Genomic DNA, 17,634 nt, shown 5'->3' with positions numbered 1-17,634 from the left:
TGCCTAGGTAGTCCAGGATTTTCTTTCTCTTTACTGGGTGATTGAGGCCTTTCACATTGAGGGAGACTATCTTTAGGCTAGACGCCAAGGAGGTTGAGTTGTTCTGCGTCATTGATTATGTTGTGTGTTCGCCGTTCGACCCTTGCCCTTGTCCCTTTTTGCACTGAGGCCAAGCCTTTCCTTCTCATCTATGTTCCCTTCCTGAGGTGTTGGCCGGAAAATGTGTTGCCTCCCATTGTTTCTGTTGTTCTCCCCACCAGATCCCGGGATTATGTTCCCTCCTGTGTGTAGGTTTGAAGATAAAAGGATGTAAATAGAAAAGAAGATAGTGGATAGGTCTGTGTCATATAGGTTAGACAGACAAGACAAAAAAAACTCCCCTCCCTCCCCCCCCCCCGTCTCCCTCCTTCGTATTCTGGGCGTGCGATGACAGGGTTGACATTCCGTCTCTCCCGGGAGCCTTTTCCTTATTTTGTTATTGAGACAATAACACGCTTCCTTTCCTGTTGGCACAGCATAACAAATGTGCCATTTTCCCGCTCTCTCCCTCCCTCATCGATCCCTTACGTATCCTTACCGAATACCCCGGCATTAATTACACATAAAGGATATTTTGTTGTATATAGTCATTGCTTTCTTCCTGTTTCTAGTCACTCAGTGGTCCGTTCGTTCCGTTTGTCTTTATCTCTGCTCTTCCCATTCGGCATGAGGTATATAGTCTTTTAGTCTTTTCTGTATAAAAAGGAAAAAAAGCAGATGTTCTGAGGTACTTTTGCTGGTTTGTTTTGTCTGTTCCTGAGGTAGTTTGGACCGGTCTGGTCTGATCCGAGGTAGTTAAGGTTGTCATTTTCTGAGTGGGCCCTTAGGGTCTTGTTTTTCTCCCAGCTCATTCCACTCTTAGTTCTGGAGAGGCTCTTCTCTTGCCTGATCCTGTTTGTGATGTTTCCATCTCCTGTTGTGTCAGCCATTGTAGATATCTGGATAGTTCTTTGGGGTCTTCGAAAAAGTGTGTTTTTTCCTTTGTCACTTATTCTGAATCTTGTGGGGCCCACAAATGAGAATATTATGTTTTCTTTCCTATGTTTGTCTCTCTGTGCTAAGAAGCCTTTTCTTGTGTCTACTGTGGGTTTTGAGTAGTCTTGTGTGAGGATTATCCTTTGCCCATTCCATTGCATGTTTTAGTTTTTCCTTGCTACCCCAAATATCACCTCTGTCTGATGTGAGTGGAGCGGTTTGCATATTGTTGGGCGAGGGCCCGTCCGGTAAACAACCTTTACAATGCAAATTTTACATCGCAGAGCCTTTACAACGCAACCATTACAACGCAAACTATTACAACGCATTGCTCTGGGGAGTGCTCTAGTTTAGGGAATAGGTTAATTTACTATCCAATAACCTTCCCTAGTGTCCACGGGGACTGGAGTTGGAATAGTACATTAAACTATTCACTATCCAGCACCCCAAAGCACTATGCGTTGAAATGGACTGCGTTGTAATACTTGCGTTGTAAAGGCATGCAATGTAAAAGCATGCGTTGTAATGTCATACATCCGGCCCGTCCTGTTGGTTGTTTTGAAGGCTGGGACTCTGTATGCCTTATCTATTTCGAAGGGTTGGTCGAATTTGATATTTGTTATTTTGGGCAGCATTTCTTCTATGAGTGCCATGCAGGTCCCCGCCAATGAAATGAGACCCACATTTGGACATGCCCATCGCATTACACTGAGGAAAATGCAAATGTGACGGGCGAAATTCTTGAAAATAGTCTCAGCCACTGTGGAAGGATTACCCAAAACGTAAAAGCCCCCCCCCCCCCTCCACACCTGCTTGGAGGACTTCTAAGTACAATCAAAATCAATCTCTTTTAGCCAATAAAGATAGTTTTCCGCTCACATAACCTGCTTTAACAATCTATCACAGGTGCTGCATTCTATTTTGCTTATCTTCACGTATAATAGTCCTTGGAATTCTCATTCGGTTGTAATATCAGGAGCGGGCGCCACATATTGTGTCAAGAGAACAAGATCTAACTCCAATAGGAGGCAGGAGCGGGGTGACAAAAGATATGGAACAGGGCTCTACTCTGCATCATACATTTGGCGGGAATATGGAGCTGGGGCACAGACTTCCCGCAGACAGGCAGGAGTAGGGAGATGCAGTAAATATGGAACCAGTACGTTACTCTACACACTAATGGTGGTAGTAGAAGGAGTAGAAGGCAATGAGCCATGACATAGTCCCACCCTCAGTAAAGGATAGGAGTTACGGCCCTGGTCACAGCTCCTCGTCCTACAGGTTTGAGGATATTTGGGTAAAGAACACTGCTCAATTTCTCACAAATGGTGGGAGTAGCATGGTGGGGGCTAAAGATCCAGGTACAACTATAGCGTCTGCATGAGACAGGAATTGGGTAGTCAGGAACACAGCTTTATTTTCTAAAGGTGGCAGAAATAAGGGACCAGCAGATGTAGAGTCAATGTTCAATCTCTTCCTTCTACATGAGCAGGTATAGGGTGGTTTTTAATATGGAGCAGGACAGCTCTATCTGTACTCGGCGTTTAGTGCAGCAGGTATGAAGCCAGTACACAGCCTCACCCCGTCTTGATTGAGAGGTAGAATAACAGGAGGATATGGATTATGGGCAGAGTAATTACTCCTTCAAGAGTTTTATACATCACAAATTCTCACCTGCACAGAGTTTGATCTACAGCAGACATGTTCTCTGCCCAATGGAGACATCACGACTGGACACTTCATTATATAATGGTCACTCCGAGCAGCTTCTGCTAAATACTTTTTAAAGATCCGGATCGTCAAAATATAGTTCCCATTCTGAAATATTAAAGGCAAAATGAGATACAAATTCAGTTATTGTACATCATCTCTAGTAACATACCCCATTATAGAAACTGTACCTTATGTCTGATAAGGAAAATAAGGGATGGGGCACTGCCTACCCACCACATTGTGGCCAATTGATATAAAGAATGTATTTTCCCCAAACAAATTAATGGGCTGAGATGGACAAGTACCAGTGTCTGCACTTAACGTCTCCCCCCCCTAAAATATGTTAATGCCCAGAAACATAATTTAAGTAGCAACCAATGCATGAAATACAGAAAGTCCTGCTCTCTGTAAAGAGCCAATTGATGTCATAGCTTTACTATTTTCCCAACAGGCCTGGTGGTAGGAAGTAAACATTAAGAAGCAAACCCATGAACAATGGTATTCATTCGATACTGATGAGACTATCCAGAGTGGTCGACATTAACTTGAAGACCCTCTGCAAACACTGGGCCAACATTCTCTAAATCTTATGAATTTTCCTCGTCTCCAACAAAAGGGACTTTACTTGAAGGGCCTCTGCTAGGCTCTGATCCTGTTTTTTTACCTCCTGATGCCCATACCCATAGCAGCATGGCAAGATATGCAAGGTTGAGAACACAGAACTCATGGGTGGTGGTAAGACATGGATTTATAAGGAGCATAACAGCAGCAGTGTTACGCAACAAATAGGTCAGATTGTTGAGAAGACTGATTTCCCTTGCAGAGTCCACAAAGTGAAGGGAGATATCAAGTTTAGCAGAGACAGAAGGAAGCATTACTTAGTTGTAATAACAGTTCTCTGTCCTGGGTTTTCTCTCTGAGGTCATAATCACGTGGATATCTCTATGCAGGATGTGTGTCTGTATCAAAGTAGGATCTTCTTTCATGGTTACCCCCACTTTTTAGCTGGTGTTATGCTGTTTCTGACCAGTCTGACTAGAATCCTGCTAATCAGGATCCCATTCACTGTGCTCTCTCCCTAAATGTGATTATGGTAAGTACTTTGGTACCACCACAATTGGCTACTGGTGAACCCTTGTATGCCCCTAGTATATGGTACTAAGGTACACCAGGGGTCTCCCATGGGCTGCAGAATGTATTATGCCACCTGTGAGAGACCACTCAAACTGTGACTGCAGGCCTGTGATTGCAGCCTGTGTGAGTGGGTGCTTGCACCCCTCACCACAGATATAGGTTTCCTTATATCTGAGGTCACTACACTTACCTATAAGTCACCCCTATGGCAGTCTCTTCAGTCCTGCGGGCAGGGTGCTTGGTTAAAAGCATGAGCAGGGCACCCCTACAAACCCCGTATCGATTCTCCAGGCTTTGTAAGTGCAGTCAACCATTTAATACATATAGTGCACATCAAGTCAATTACAAGATGTCTAACTATATATTGGCTGCACCGAAACCGTTCATGTTTGGTATCAAACATGTTGGAATCCTACCCCAACACCGATTAAAGTGTTGGATGTAGGCCCCCTCAAAGTCTGAAGGGCTCCCCTAGGATGCCCCCTGTATTCCTGGTACCAGCTAGCGCTGCTGCCGACCACAGACACGATTCTGCCCTCCTGCTGCTGAGCCAAGCTTGAGCAGGGAAAGGTAGAAAAATAGGTTTCCTATCACTGGGAGGACAGTGACAGTGGGACAGTGGGTGGGGGCGCTTGCCAGCACCACCAGACTGCTTTGAAGGGCACATTTGGTGTCCTCCTTGCATACTCCAGTTTGAGCCAGTTCAGGGAGCCCTTGGCTCCCGCTCTGGTGCGAAACTGGGCAATGGACATGGGAGTATCCTCCCCTATGTTTTACCCCCCCTCTGGGAGGGACCCTTGATCATCCCAACCCTTTCCCTAGGGTACTTGAGGACTTACCTGTGGGTGGCTTGACAAGATTCAAACTCAAAACCACTTCAACTTAAACCATCTTGGCACCATGGACTTTGCCTGAAACCAAGACTGCACAAAGGAAGACTCTTGCTGCTCCTGGTCTGGCTGTTCTGCAAGTCTTCTTCGTTGTCTGTGTCTGTGCTTCATCCAGGTTTCTTTCCAGGCCTGTGGGCATCAAAGACACCTGATGGAATCTCCCTTGGAGTGATGGAGGCACTCCCATGCATCTATAGGTACCACAACAAAGCTGACCAGTCTACTGCTCCTGATGTCCCAAGGACTACAAAAGGTTCAGCAACACAAGTGGTTGTTCTGTAACCCCCTAGAGGCCTGACCTGTTCTCTCATCAAGTTTGAGGCAAGTATCCCTCGCAGAACCACTGGAACAGAAGAACCCCTGTGCACCACGCCCACTTGCTGTTGTTAAGGCTTGTTGGCTCTGTCCTCCAGAGATCTTTGGGCTACAAGCAGCTCCAGCCTCCAGCATTTCCTCCTACCAAGATCTTTGTCCTCACCACATCCTCTGCACAGTGGGCCTGCATCTTTGGTGAGCTGCTCGAGGTCCTCTTGCGACTCCTGTGCCTTAAGCCTGTGGGTCCTCTTGAGGGTCTTCTTTGGCTTCAGTGTGCTCCCCTGCTTGCTCGGGGCCTGCTCTGATTCTCCTGCAATTGGTGAGTCCCTTGGACCTTGCTGGTCCCAACGCTGCACCTTTTTTGTTTACCATGTCTATTGCTGCTGCTAAGGCTTGTTGGTGATCCCGCCGGACACCGACTCCCTGGTTCTTGACTTCTGACGTGGGGCAGCTCGTGAATGGCTCCTGGTCTTCCACAGCATCACCTGGTCCTCACAGCTGCATCATCACTCCTGCATCTTCCGTCATCGGTGGCCATTGGTTTTCCATGCCTCCTAGTCGCCTCCGAGTGACAAACTCTGTCCCCTCCGCTTGCAGGTACTTCTCTCCAAGAATCCATCCTTGGATTCCACAGGACTCTTCAGCCTTCTTTGCCTGCGGCATCTTTCCTGAAGTCTTCCATTGTGGTCTACAGCGGTTTCCGACGTCACTTGACACCTAAGCATCCAGTTTCTCTGGTGTAGGTTTCCTGGGGTATCCGTGGGTTGTGTGAGTCTCCATCCCTCTGTCTTCCATGGAGTATCTTCAGGGTCAACTGGGTAGTGTATTTCTTCTTGGAAACTGCAACCGCGACTTTCCCATTGACTTGCATTGAGTACACTCTGTGTTTCCTAAGACAAAATTCCAATCTTCTTACTTTTAGAAAACACTTGAAGACGTACCTGTTCCCTGTCTAAGTATCCTTCGATATGTCATACAAACTTGCGGTCATTCTTTAATTTCGGAACAACACAGCGCGGAGATATCTCCTGCGAGATCGAATTCCTGCGCTTTACAAGAAACTTAAATAAATAAATAAATACATTTCCTCTCTACACACAGCCTCTATGGGGTTCCTGGGTACCTATCTCCGGTGGTTCCTTGTGTGTCCAGCTCTTCTGAGCCTTCTGTTCCAAGTCCTGACTTTGGTCGCAGTTTGCATTCCACTTCTTTAGTATATGGTTTGGCCTCCCCCTCGAGACCACTGTGTATTTGGGCTTGCTTACCTGTTTACATTTGAAATTTTGTGTGTGTATTGTGTTGATAACTCCAGTTAGGAGATATACCAAAGTGTTAGCAAGTGTGTATAATAAATATACTCATTTTTATAACTACACTGTGTGGTTCTTTTTCTACTAATGTGAGTTATGACGGGTTTACAGACCCATCTAGACGCGCACTGTTCACTCGGTGTGATACACCTTCACAATTTTGAAAACATTCAACTGGACTCTATACCAGAAAACAGTTCATTATTTTAATACATGATACTCTTTGTTTACTGTACATTTTTTACTCAATGCTGATTAATTCATCATATCAACAACTGCATCATGTTATTCACTTTATCTTTTGATTTTTCATATACAATATACATTCCATTGTAGTTTAACAACACAGTGTTCTTATGCTGCCCAATGCATTTCGGTACACAATGGTACCTTCATCAGGGGCCAGTCTGTGTGACAAATCACAGCACCTGCGGGCGCGTTCCTTAACAGTGTTTAACTGTGGATAAGCTTTGGTCTTGCAAAATTGTTTCCAATCCTCAACGCTTCGATGTTCAATCTGAACTGGTATTTCTTCCCGCCTGCACGTTACCGATGTTGTCAAAGCCGCGTTCCCCACCGTAACTAGTCTTTTTCTACTAAGCCAGCCTCCTAAGGTGTTGTACTGCAAAACATTTTTTTTATGTATTAATGTTTCAGTTTTTTAACTATTTAACTAATTTAACTAATTTCAAGATTAGAGCCAACATTTTCTGCATTACTATTAAAAAAAATGCACTAAATCAGCTGCAGGGAATGGTGCTCCTGTACACAAATGTATATAGTGAGAACGAAAATATGTTACTTACCTGTAACTGCAGTTCTCTAGTATTGTTATCTTTCATAGATTCACATGCTTGAATCATTCCCCGTCATCGAAGTTGCGAGACCCATGGTACCATAGTAAAGCAGTATGCATCAGTATCATAGGCTATAATGGCAATGAAAATTCAGTTTAATAGCCTATCTATGTCCTTTTTAAAAAAGGACAAAACTTTAACTATAACCAGTCAGGGGACAGCAGGGTAACTTACTAGATTTAATATCCGTTTGTTCGATGTTATCTCTCCCCATTGATGGAGGTGGTTGGACATATTTGCACCCACGAGATGGGAAGGAGTGGATGTAGCCGGTACCTGGTCTAGGTCACTGTTAGTGACCTGCATCTCGACTCTGCTTATGTTGCTTCCAGTGTGGGCCTTGTTCGTTAGAGACTGCAGAGGGGGGTTGACGGTACGCCTGAGGTTGGTAGGAGGATCTTAATTGGGATTGTTGGTATTGCTGGGTGCACTGATAACCTCCTCTGTAAGTAGAGAAACCTCTTCCTCGAGCCCCCCGTGAAAGGGTAACTTCTTAAACTGAAGGATAACTAGGGACCTAGCTGTATCTGTGTCCGTTTTTATGGTGAGAAGAGCATCATCTGTGTGATTTCCAAATAGCATTTCTACATCACAGGCCATGTCCAATATTTTTGATTGTACCTCGGATTTGAAAGATATGGCTTTAAGCCATCCTTGGCATCTCAAGACCGCTGCTCCAGCTAATTGGAGAAAGCCATTGGAGGCAATGTTCATTGTGCAATCTATAATCTCAGAGGAAATGCACTCTCCTTCGTGGAGAATCTTTCTGTCTTCCGCATTCCTGTCCTCAGGTACTAAGTGAATGAGGTTGCTGACATCTGACCACATCTGCCGATCATAACGACCTAGGATCACCAGCAAGTTGGCCGCTCAAACAGTTATGGCAGACATTAGGGTGAATTTCTTCCCTATATTATCTAAGCGCCTGCCTGCCTTCCTTGTCTGGTGGCGCAGAAATAGGCTCACATTTTTGGATTGCCTTTGAGCCAAATGTGAGATCACAGAATCAGGTTTGGGATGACCTGTGAGGGAAGCAGGGAATGGGGAGTGGTACTGCCGCCACTGTAGCCAGGTTTCTCATTATCCTATCCCCCTCCTCCCAGATATAGTCAATGATGGTGATGGCTCTTATTGACTTCTTTGTTTGCTCTTTGAAGTCATAGAGAAAACAGTCTAACTGTTTAACAAAGGTTGGAACATGAAATTGTGTAGCAGCCGGGCGCATTAGGTTATGAAAGCCACTGATGTCCTCTGGGGGAGATTCCGAAGGAGTTGGCAGTGGAAGCAATGGAGTGGGCACTAGGTAGTCGTCCCACTCATCCCATGGGGGTTGTGGTTCAGGAAGCTTGCCTTCCCCCCCCTTTCATCCTCAGAAGATGTTGGGTCCTCTCTTGGTGGCGCTTCCTGTGTTTGACGCAGTTGTCATCTTAGGTGTTATCGGTGGAGAAATGTGCCTTGGTGTAGTTGGAGGTACAAAAGGGGGTGGTAGTGTACGGAGCATCTGAACCAATCAAACACTCACACCCAGTCAAAAGATCTGGGTTTAATACATCACCGTTCTTTAGCCCACTCTGCCACCCCAGTTCAGACACGGCTATATGCAAATCAGTCTGACCATGTGCCTCATGGGAACAGTCCAGCCCGAACTGCCAAGCTATGCCTTCCCTGGACCGGAAACAAGCTTCTGAGGACCGGTTTCTGGCATTACAGACGTCTTCAGCCCGGCTTGCTTGAATCCAGTGGCAAAGTGAGTAAGGGACTCACGTCTGAGCATACCCTGCCTTACTTATGGCGGCCAAAAAGCGGTACAAAAGGGGGTGGTAATGGACGGAGCATCTGAACCAATCAAACACTCACACCCAGTCAAAAGATCTGGGTTTAATCCATCACCGTCTTTAGCCCACTCTGCCACCCCAGTTCAGACATGGCTATATGCAAATCAGTCTGACCCTGTGCCTCAGGGGAACAGTCCAGCCCGAACTGCCAAGCCATGCCTTCCCTGGACCGGAAACAAGATTCCGAGGACCGGTTTCTGGCATTACAGCCGTCTTCAGCCCGGCTTGCTTGAATCCAGTGGCAAAGTGAGCAAGGGACTCACGTCTGAGCATACCCTGCCACACTTATGGCGGCCAAAAAGCGGTACAAAAGGGGGTGGTAATGGACGGAGCATCTGAACCAATCAAACACTCACACCAAGTCAAAAGATCTGGGTTTAATCCATCACCGTTCTTTAGCCCACTCTGCCACCCCAGTTCAGACATGGCTATATGCAAATCAGTCTGACCCTGTGCCTCATGGGAACAGTCCAGCCCGAACTGCCAAGCCATGCATTCCCTGGACCGGAAACAAGCTCCCGAGGACCGGTTTAAACCCAGATCTTTTGACTGGGTGTGAATGTTTGATTGGCTCAGATGCTCCGTCCATCATTAACCCCTTTTGTACCGCTTTTGGCCGCCATAAGTGTGGGAGGGTATGCTCAGACGTGAGTCCCTTGCTCGCTTTGCCACTGGATTCAAGCAAGCCGGGCTGAAGACGGCTGTAATGCCAGAAACCGGTCCTCTGAAGCTTGTTTCCGGTCCAGGGAAGGCATGGCTTGGCAGTTCGGGCAGGACTGTTCCCATGAGGCACATGGTCAGACTGATTTGCATATAGCCATGTCTGAACTGGGGTGGCAGAGGGGGCTAAAGAACGGTGATGGATTAAACCCAGATCTTTTGACTGGGTGTGAGTGTTTGATTGGTTCAGATGCTCCGTCCATCACCAACCCCTTTTGTACCGCTTTTGGCCGCCATAAGTGTGGCAGGGTATGCTCAGACGTGAGTCCCTTGCTCACTTTGCCACTGGATTCAAGCAAGCCGGGCTGAAGACGGCTGTAATGCCAGAAACCGGTCCTCGGAAGCTTGTTTACGGTACAGGGAAGGCATGGCTTGGCAGTTCGGGCTGGACTGTTCCCATGAGGCACAGGGTCTGACTGATTTGCATATAGCCATGTCTGAACTGGGGTGGCAGAGTGGACTAAAGAGCGGTGATGGATTAAACCCAGATCTTTTGACTGGGTGTGAGTGTTTGATTGGTTCAGATGCTCCGTCCATCACCAACCCCTTTTGTACCGGTTTTGGCCGCCATAAGTGTGGCAGGGTATGCTCAGACGTGAGTCCCTTGCTCACTTTGCCACTGGATTCAAGCAAGCCGGGCTGAAGACGGCTGTAATGCCAGAAACCGGTCCTCGGAAGCTTGTTTCCGGTCCAGGGAAGGCATGGCTTGGCAGTTCGGGCTGGACTGCTCCCATGAGGCACAGGGTCAGACTGATTTGCATACAGCCAAGTCTGAACTGGGGTGGCAGAGTGGGCTAAAGAACGGTGATGGATTAAACCCAGATCTTTTGACTGGGTGTGAGTGTTTGATTGGTTCAGATGCTCCATCCATCACCAACCCCTTTTGTACCGCTTTTGGCCGCCATAAGTGTGGCAGGGTATGCTCAGACATGAGTCCCTTGCTCACTTTGCCACTGGATTCAAGCAAGCCGGACTGAAGACGGCTGTAATGCCAGAAACCGGTCCTCGGAAGCTTGTTTCCGGTCCAGGGAAGGCATGGCTTGGCAGTTCGGGCTGGACTGTTCCCATGAGGCACAGGGTCAGACTGATTTGCATATAGCCATGTCTGAACTGGGGTGGCAGAGTGGGCTAAAGAACGGTGATGGATTAAACCCAGATATTTTGACTAGGTGTGAGTGTTTGATTGGTTCAGATGCTCCGTCCATCACCAACCCCTTTTGTACCGCTTTTGGCTGCCATAAGTGTTGCAGGGTATGCTCAGACGTGAGTTCCTTGCTCACTTTGCCACTGGATTCAAGCAAGCCGGGCTGAAGATGGCTGTAATGCCAGAAACCGGTCCTCGGAAGCTTGTTTCCCGTCCAGGGAAGGCATGGCTTGGCAGTTCAGGCTGGACTGTTCCCATGAGGCACAGGGTCAGACTGATTTGCATATAGCCATGTCTGAACTGGGGTGGCAGAGTGGGCTAAAGAACGGTGATGGATTAAACCCAGATCTTTTGACTGGGTGTGAGTGTTTGATTGGTTCAGATGCTCCGTCCATCACCAACCCCTTTTGTACCGCTTTTGGCCGCCATAGGTGTGACAGGGTATGCTCAGACGTGAGTCCCTTGCTCACTTTGCCACTGGATTCAAGCAAGACGGGCTGAAGACGGCTGTAATGCCAGAAACCGGTCCTCGGAAGCTTCTTTCCGGTCCAGGGAAGGCATGGCTTGGCAGTTCGGGCTGGACTGTTCCCATGAGGCACAGGGTCAGACTGATTTCCATATAGCCATGTCTGAACTGGGGTGGCAGAGTGGGCTAAAGAACGGTGATGGATTAAACCCAGATATTTTGACTGGGTGTGAGTGTTTGATTGGTTCAGATGCTCCGTCCATCACCAACCCCTCTTGTACCGCTTTTGGTGTAGTTGGAGAAGCAGTTTGAGGTGGTACTATTGGCTGCTCCTGTGAAGGATCAGGAAACCTCTTCCTGTAATCTTGCAGCATGGCCTGCAGATCTTGAACTAGAGACATGAGCATCTGCACTTCATCATTCCTGGGCTGCGGATGAGGATGGTATTGATGACGTTCATAATGCCTCTTGGGAGGGGCATAATATTGATGGTAATAATGTTCGTCCTATTCATCTTCATCCTCCTTCTGGTATTTGACCTGGAGTGTTGATGGGCTGTTTTCTTCCCCAAAAGGTCCATCGTTGATCAATTCTTCTGTGTCTAAGAGGTGACTTGGTAGAAAAGCTGAGACCTTACTAGGAGATGTCAACTCAGGTCTTAAAGCTGTTTTGGGTGATCTTTGTCATTTTTATCATTGACAGACCCGTCAATGATGCTAACTTCATGGTCAATTTCAGCGTGGATGGAAGGAATCACCGATGTCGCCATCATCGGCGCCGTCGTCAACGATTTCTCTATCAATGGTGTCGTCATCGATGTGTTTGGGGGTAAAGCCGGCGTCGCCTCCGATAACATTACTAATGTGACACGAGAACTGGGAATTTAAGGAATAATCAGCACTACTGTTGAAGTACCATATGTTATATAGGAATAGAAGGTGCTAAGTCCAGACATGTGATCCCCACACGGGCCTTAAGGAAGATAGGCAACCTACCACCCAAGAGACTAATTTTTGGAATTGGACAGCACCCTTCAAAAATTATGCACCATTTGCAAAAATAGTTGTTAGAAACGAACATACAGATGAACAAAGTATTGGTTTTCCCAAACGTTCACAAAAGACACACAATGTTGTGACTTTGATTTTCTTTCTTTTATTCAGTTTTTATTCTTTCTTTTCTTTTTTTGATAGTTGCGAATAGCCGACGCGTTTCGTCCGTTGCCGGACTTCTTCAGGGCTTAAAATAATCTTTCTGACTTCGCTTTTCACATACGTCCTGGTCAGGTTTTCAGGGATTTTCTATTATTAATTGAAGGATCGTAAGCAGGATCACAGATCCTAGTAACGGTCAGTGTAGACAAAAGACAAAAGCAGGTCCACAGTGAGGTCAAGGGGCTGGAACATACAGGAGCATCGCGTTGTGGCCTTCTGGTCCGATAACATTACTCTTGACAACAAGATGGGCCTGTCGACAATGGTCTGGTGGACGAGACGGTGGTCACCGTCGTTGTTGATACTGGTGTCAACAGTAAAGTCGTCATCGACAGGGTTTGAGAGGATTTTTTACTCCTCAACGTGGATGGTTCTGAGGAGGAAAAATGCAACCGTTCCCCTGTTTTTATAGATGGAGCACTGGGCTGTGAGGAGGCCTTCTCCATGGAGATGAAATTGTTTTTCTCCTTTCTCAGAGGGTGTTAAGGGTGGGTTTTTAAGGCCTACCTGCCCTCCTCAGATGTTACTTGGTCAGATGATGTTGACCTTTAATGGGTCCTCACATTGGTATCACTGTCTTCCTCAGAAGTGGTGATTTCTAAATTTTAGATTTCTTTAGCCCCAGAAGTAGCCTTCCCTCCCTGCCTTTTAGAGTCTGAGAGGAAAGAAGTGTGACATATTTTGCACTCCTTTACCTGATGTTGAGGGTAGAGGTCCTTATGTGGATTGTCCACATGTAGGCTTTTATTTCCACAGGTTTTGCAGGATCTGCAGAGGTCTTCTTAGAAGTATCAAACATAGAAGCTGTAGATTAATCTACAACTCTAAAGAAGAAAAACTGAGCAGAGCTCAAGGAGACTGCCTTCACACGGCGTGCAGTAGAACATCTGAGGACTCAGCCTCTGTCTGTAGTGTCCTAGAAGGTGCTGTCACCTGATTGGTTATAGTTCAAGGTTGGTCCTTTTAAAAAAATGACACAGATAGGCTAATACACTGACTTTTCATTGCCATTATAGCATACTATACTGATACATACTGCTTTACTATGGTACTGTGGGACTCCCAACTTCGACGATGGGGAATGATTCAAGCTACAGATTCAATCTATGAAAGATCCGATACTGGAGAATGACACTACCATTATTAAAGAATCTAGAAGCTATACTGTTCCATCATAACAAGTAGGGTCACTGCAGCTGGTCATTACTATGAATCGTGGAAGTGGGCAGAATTTTTAAGAATTTAAAGAGAATAGCCTTGATAAACAAGTAGGATTAAGAGAACCATTTGCTTCTCAAACATGAGATTCTCTCTGGGATTCATGGACAGTAGAATAGACTTTCAAGCCGGGGGCGGTCCGACGCATGCAAGGGATTAAACTGCATTTGCCTTACTTATGGAGAAAATATATTAATCTATTATTGTCCTGTGTTCAATGCTATACAAAAAGAGTAGTTGTTGTGTTTTTTGTAGCCAAGCCCGCGTGTTGTGTTTTTTTTTTTTTAACTGTTTTTTATTTTATATAAACAACAAACGGGTACCAGTACAGGTATAATACGCTTTCACAAAAAGAGATCCCCTCGCCAATACATACATCATCATAGTGACATTTACCCCTTACTAATGCAGGGATACATACATAGCAATACAGGTCATACAATGTACAGGGAGCAATGAGAGACATCGCTATCTAGAAAATATTAACATCTTGCAGCAGGTGGTTTGGGCCACATTAAGCAAGAACAGCACAACTATGGGGGGAAGCCAGCACTTCTGCCGTCAGCTTGGCCATCAGGGTTCGCCTTTCTCTTTGCAATTCCAGTTTCCCCATTTCTGATCCCATTTCTTGGGGCAACCCCGTCCCTTAAATACTGACTTTTCAGCAACCATGGCGATGTCCATATCCTTTGCCCAGTCAACCAGGAGCAGGACTGCCTCCACGCCCCACTTCAGTGCAATATTTCGTTTCGCTATAAGAAAGCCCATGGAAGACCATGATTGGTCAGCTTGTGTGAGGTCCGTTGCCTCCCAAATATTGAGTAAGCACAACTGGGGGGATAGCCCGAGGGATTTGCCCCCGCCCTCTCAAGTTGACGAGCAATTTCCCCCCAGTAATCCTGGATACGTGGGCAATCCCATAAAATATGAATGAAAGTGCCCTCTTGGTTACAATGGCGGAGACAAAGTGGGTCAGGGCGTCTGCCTAATTTGAACAACAATTTGGAAATAGGCCCGGTGGAGGATCTTAAACTGGAGGAAGCGCATGGGGATGGCGACTTCCCGAGGCGAGGCCATGGCGTCCCACCACATGTCGTCCTCCAACACTCCCAAATCCCTCTCACCCCCCCCCCCCCTCTCAGTTTCAACATCGGGTCAGTGCGGTTGTTGACCAGCTTTCTATATGTGAGTGAGACGGCTTTTTGATCCATGGGGTCCAACAATAGCCGGTCTTCTAGGGGGGACGAGTCGGGTAGGGGGCCCTCCCTTGGCAGGGCCGAGGACACAACATGAGTAATATGAAAATATCTAAATGCCTCGGACAGAGCCAAATGGTATTTAGACTTTAGCTCTGTAAACGAGGCCAGCTTCCCTTTAACCCAAAGGTCTCTAACCATGGAAATACCGATTAGATCCCATTTGTCAACCCCCTGACAGGAGCTCAAATGGCCCAGAACATCAGGTTCCCATAAAGGGGTTGCTTTCATCAGTCGTTTGTGCCACCCCAACCGTTTAGTGACACTGTGCCAAATCTCGACCGTACGCACCATGAGCCCTGTTAAATTGAGTTTGCGGGGATCGGTATAAAGTGCCCTCTAGTACCCGCCGCGCCCCATGAGCCAGTGGTCCGTGCAAAAATTAGGCTTGTCGTGGGGTTTGAACGCCCATCTATGGACAGCGATCAACTGGGACGCTGGTAATATAGTCTGAGATCCGGTAAGCCGATGCCTCCATCATACCAACCCATGGTAAGTTTATTCATTGCTATACATGGCGTACGACCCTCCCACAGCAAGTCTCGCAATACGCCGTTGATTTGAGAAAAGTACGAATCTGGGATCGGAATGGGGGTATTTTGCAGGGCATAAAGAAATCGCGGGAGTGCTAGCATTTTGAACAGGGACGCATGCCCGAGGAGAGTCAGGGGAAGAGAGCGTCAATATGCGGCCTCGGATTTAAAGCGCTGAAGAGGGCCAAGTAGGTTTTCGCTAAAAAAGAGATCGTCAACCGGAGTGACAAAGATACCCAAGTACTGAAAACCCCAGGGGGCCAGCGGTATCTCATACCCGGCAGACTTGCCGGGGGGCCCCCATAGAGCATACATCTGGGACTTGGACCAGTTAATCTGATATCCAGAGTGGGTGCCAAAAATATGGAAAATATAAAGGACCCGCCGCAGCGATCGCGAGGGGAAGCCAAGTATAGGAGGATGTCATCTGCATATAGCACGATACGATCCTCATGACTTGCTGTCCACTTAAGCCCCTGTATCTGAGGATCACCACTGATCCACACCGCCAACGGTTCTAAAACAAGAGCGAAGAGTAACAGCAACAGGGGGCAGCCCTGCCTCGTACCCCGGTGAAGCTCAAAGGTGGCGGAACGATGAATATTAAACAAGACATGAGAAGTGGGGCAAGTATACAATAGCCGGATCCAGCGTATCAACCCCAGGCAATTAAGAACGGCAAAATGAAAGTACCACTCAATGGTGTCACAGGCCATGGAGGCATCCAAGGATAACAGCATTGCATCCTCCTCTAGGGAATGGATCCTTCTGAGGTCCCCATGGACCCGATGCAAGTTACGAGCTGTATTTCTCCCCAGCATAAACCCTGATTGGTCCGGGTGGACTAGATCAGCAATATAGTGGAGAAGTCAATTTGCGAGGATTTTGGCCAGAATCTTAGCCTCGACCGTCAGAAGGGATATGTGGCGATACGATTTACACACTTCGACAGGTTTGTTTGGTTTGTGAATAACCACAATGGCTGCGGTTCGGATCTCTGCGGTTTGGACCCCTAATTCAAAACATTCTGTGTAGAGATTTAACAGGTGGGGAGCCACCAGAGTTGACATGGGTTTAAATAATTTGATAGGAAGCCCGTTAGGGCCCATAGCCTTCCCGGAACGGACATCTCGTATAACCTTTGGACCTCCGTCACTGTAATGTTTGCATCCAGAAGCTCCCTGTCCTGTGCGGAAATAGTGGGAACGTCAATAGTAACCAGGTGGTCAGCTGACAGGGAGGCCTGGGACATGGGAGAGCTAGTGTAGACCTTTGCATAATAACTAGCAAATGTGTCAGCGATTTGTTGAGGGTCAGTACAGAGAGTGCCTTCAGAAGTCTCTATCGCACGCACCCACCTTGTGGCCTGCTCCCGTCATTCAAGCCACGCTAGCAGTTTACCAGTCCGCTCGCCCTGCTCATATATCCGGTGTCAGGATGCCAGAGAACGGGCCGCAGCGTCATCAAAGAAAAGCTGCCGATAGTCCTGTCTCTTAATCGCCAGGCTATGGCATGTGGCCTGGTTGGGATCCCAAGCTACCGACTCCTCCAGAGCCGAGACATCTGCCTCCATCTCCAGCACTCTCTTGCTCCGCCCTATGTCCCACCATTAGTGATAGAGCCCTGCCTTTTATGACTTCCCCAAAGGCCCCCCATAATGTCACTGCAGAGTCAACCGAGTCAGTGTTTTCAGCGAAATAATATTCGGTGTCTTTGCAGAGAGCATCTTTGACGTTCGAAATTTTTAGCGCCCACAGGTGTACGGAATGGTGTTGGGACGACCCCGCAACGAGAACTCAAGGTCGCCAGGACAGGCGAGTGATCAGAGATCCCCTGGGTCAGGCAACTGGTCTTCGTAAAAAGGTGAACGTCCTGAGCCTGAGTAAATATACAATAATTTCTCGATTGGCTGCCATGCACCCCTGTTTGAAACGTAAAGTGTGTAAATGACGGATGGAACCACCGCCAGACATCCACAACCCCAAGGGCATTCGCAAACTCCAGCAAGTAAGAAC

General features: G+C 47.2%; 1 protein-coding gene across 1 annotated transcript in view; it reads right to left on the bottom strand.

Annotated features, from left to right (window-relative positions):
- CIROZ (ciliated left-right organizer protein containing ZP-N domains) overlaps window positions 1–17,634 on the bottom strand; it is a 190,827-nt gene that overhangs the window by 118,275 nt on the left and 54,918 nt on the right. The window contains exon 4 of the mRNA XM_078640376.1: window positions 2,689–2,832. Within this exon, the coding sequence (XP_078496502.1) occupies window positions 2,689–2,832 (144 nt within the window). The remainder of the gene's footprint in view (window positions 1–2,688; window positions 2,833–17,634) is intronic.

Source organism: Lissotriton helveticus, chromosome 5_1, assembly GCF_964261635.1.
Source record: "Lissotriton helveticus chromosome 5_1, aLisHel1.1, whole genome shotgun sequence".
Lineage (NCBI taxonomy): Eukaryota > Metazoa > Chordata > Amphibia > Caudata > Salamandridae > Lissotriton > Lissotriton helveticus.
The sequence above is the reverse complement of the archived record's forward strand: the minus strand, read 5'-3'. Positions and strand labels throughout refer to the sequence as shown.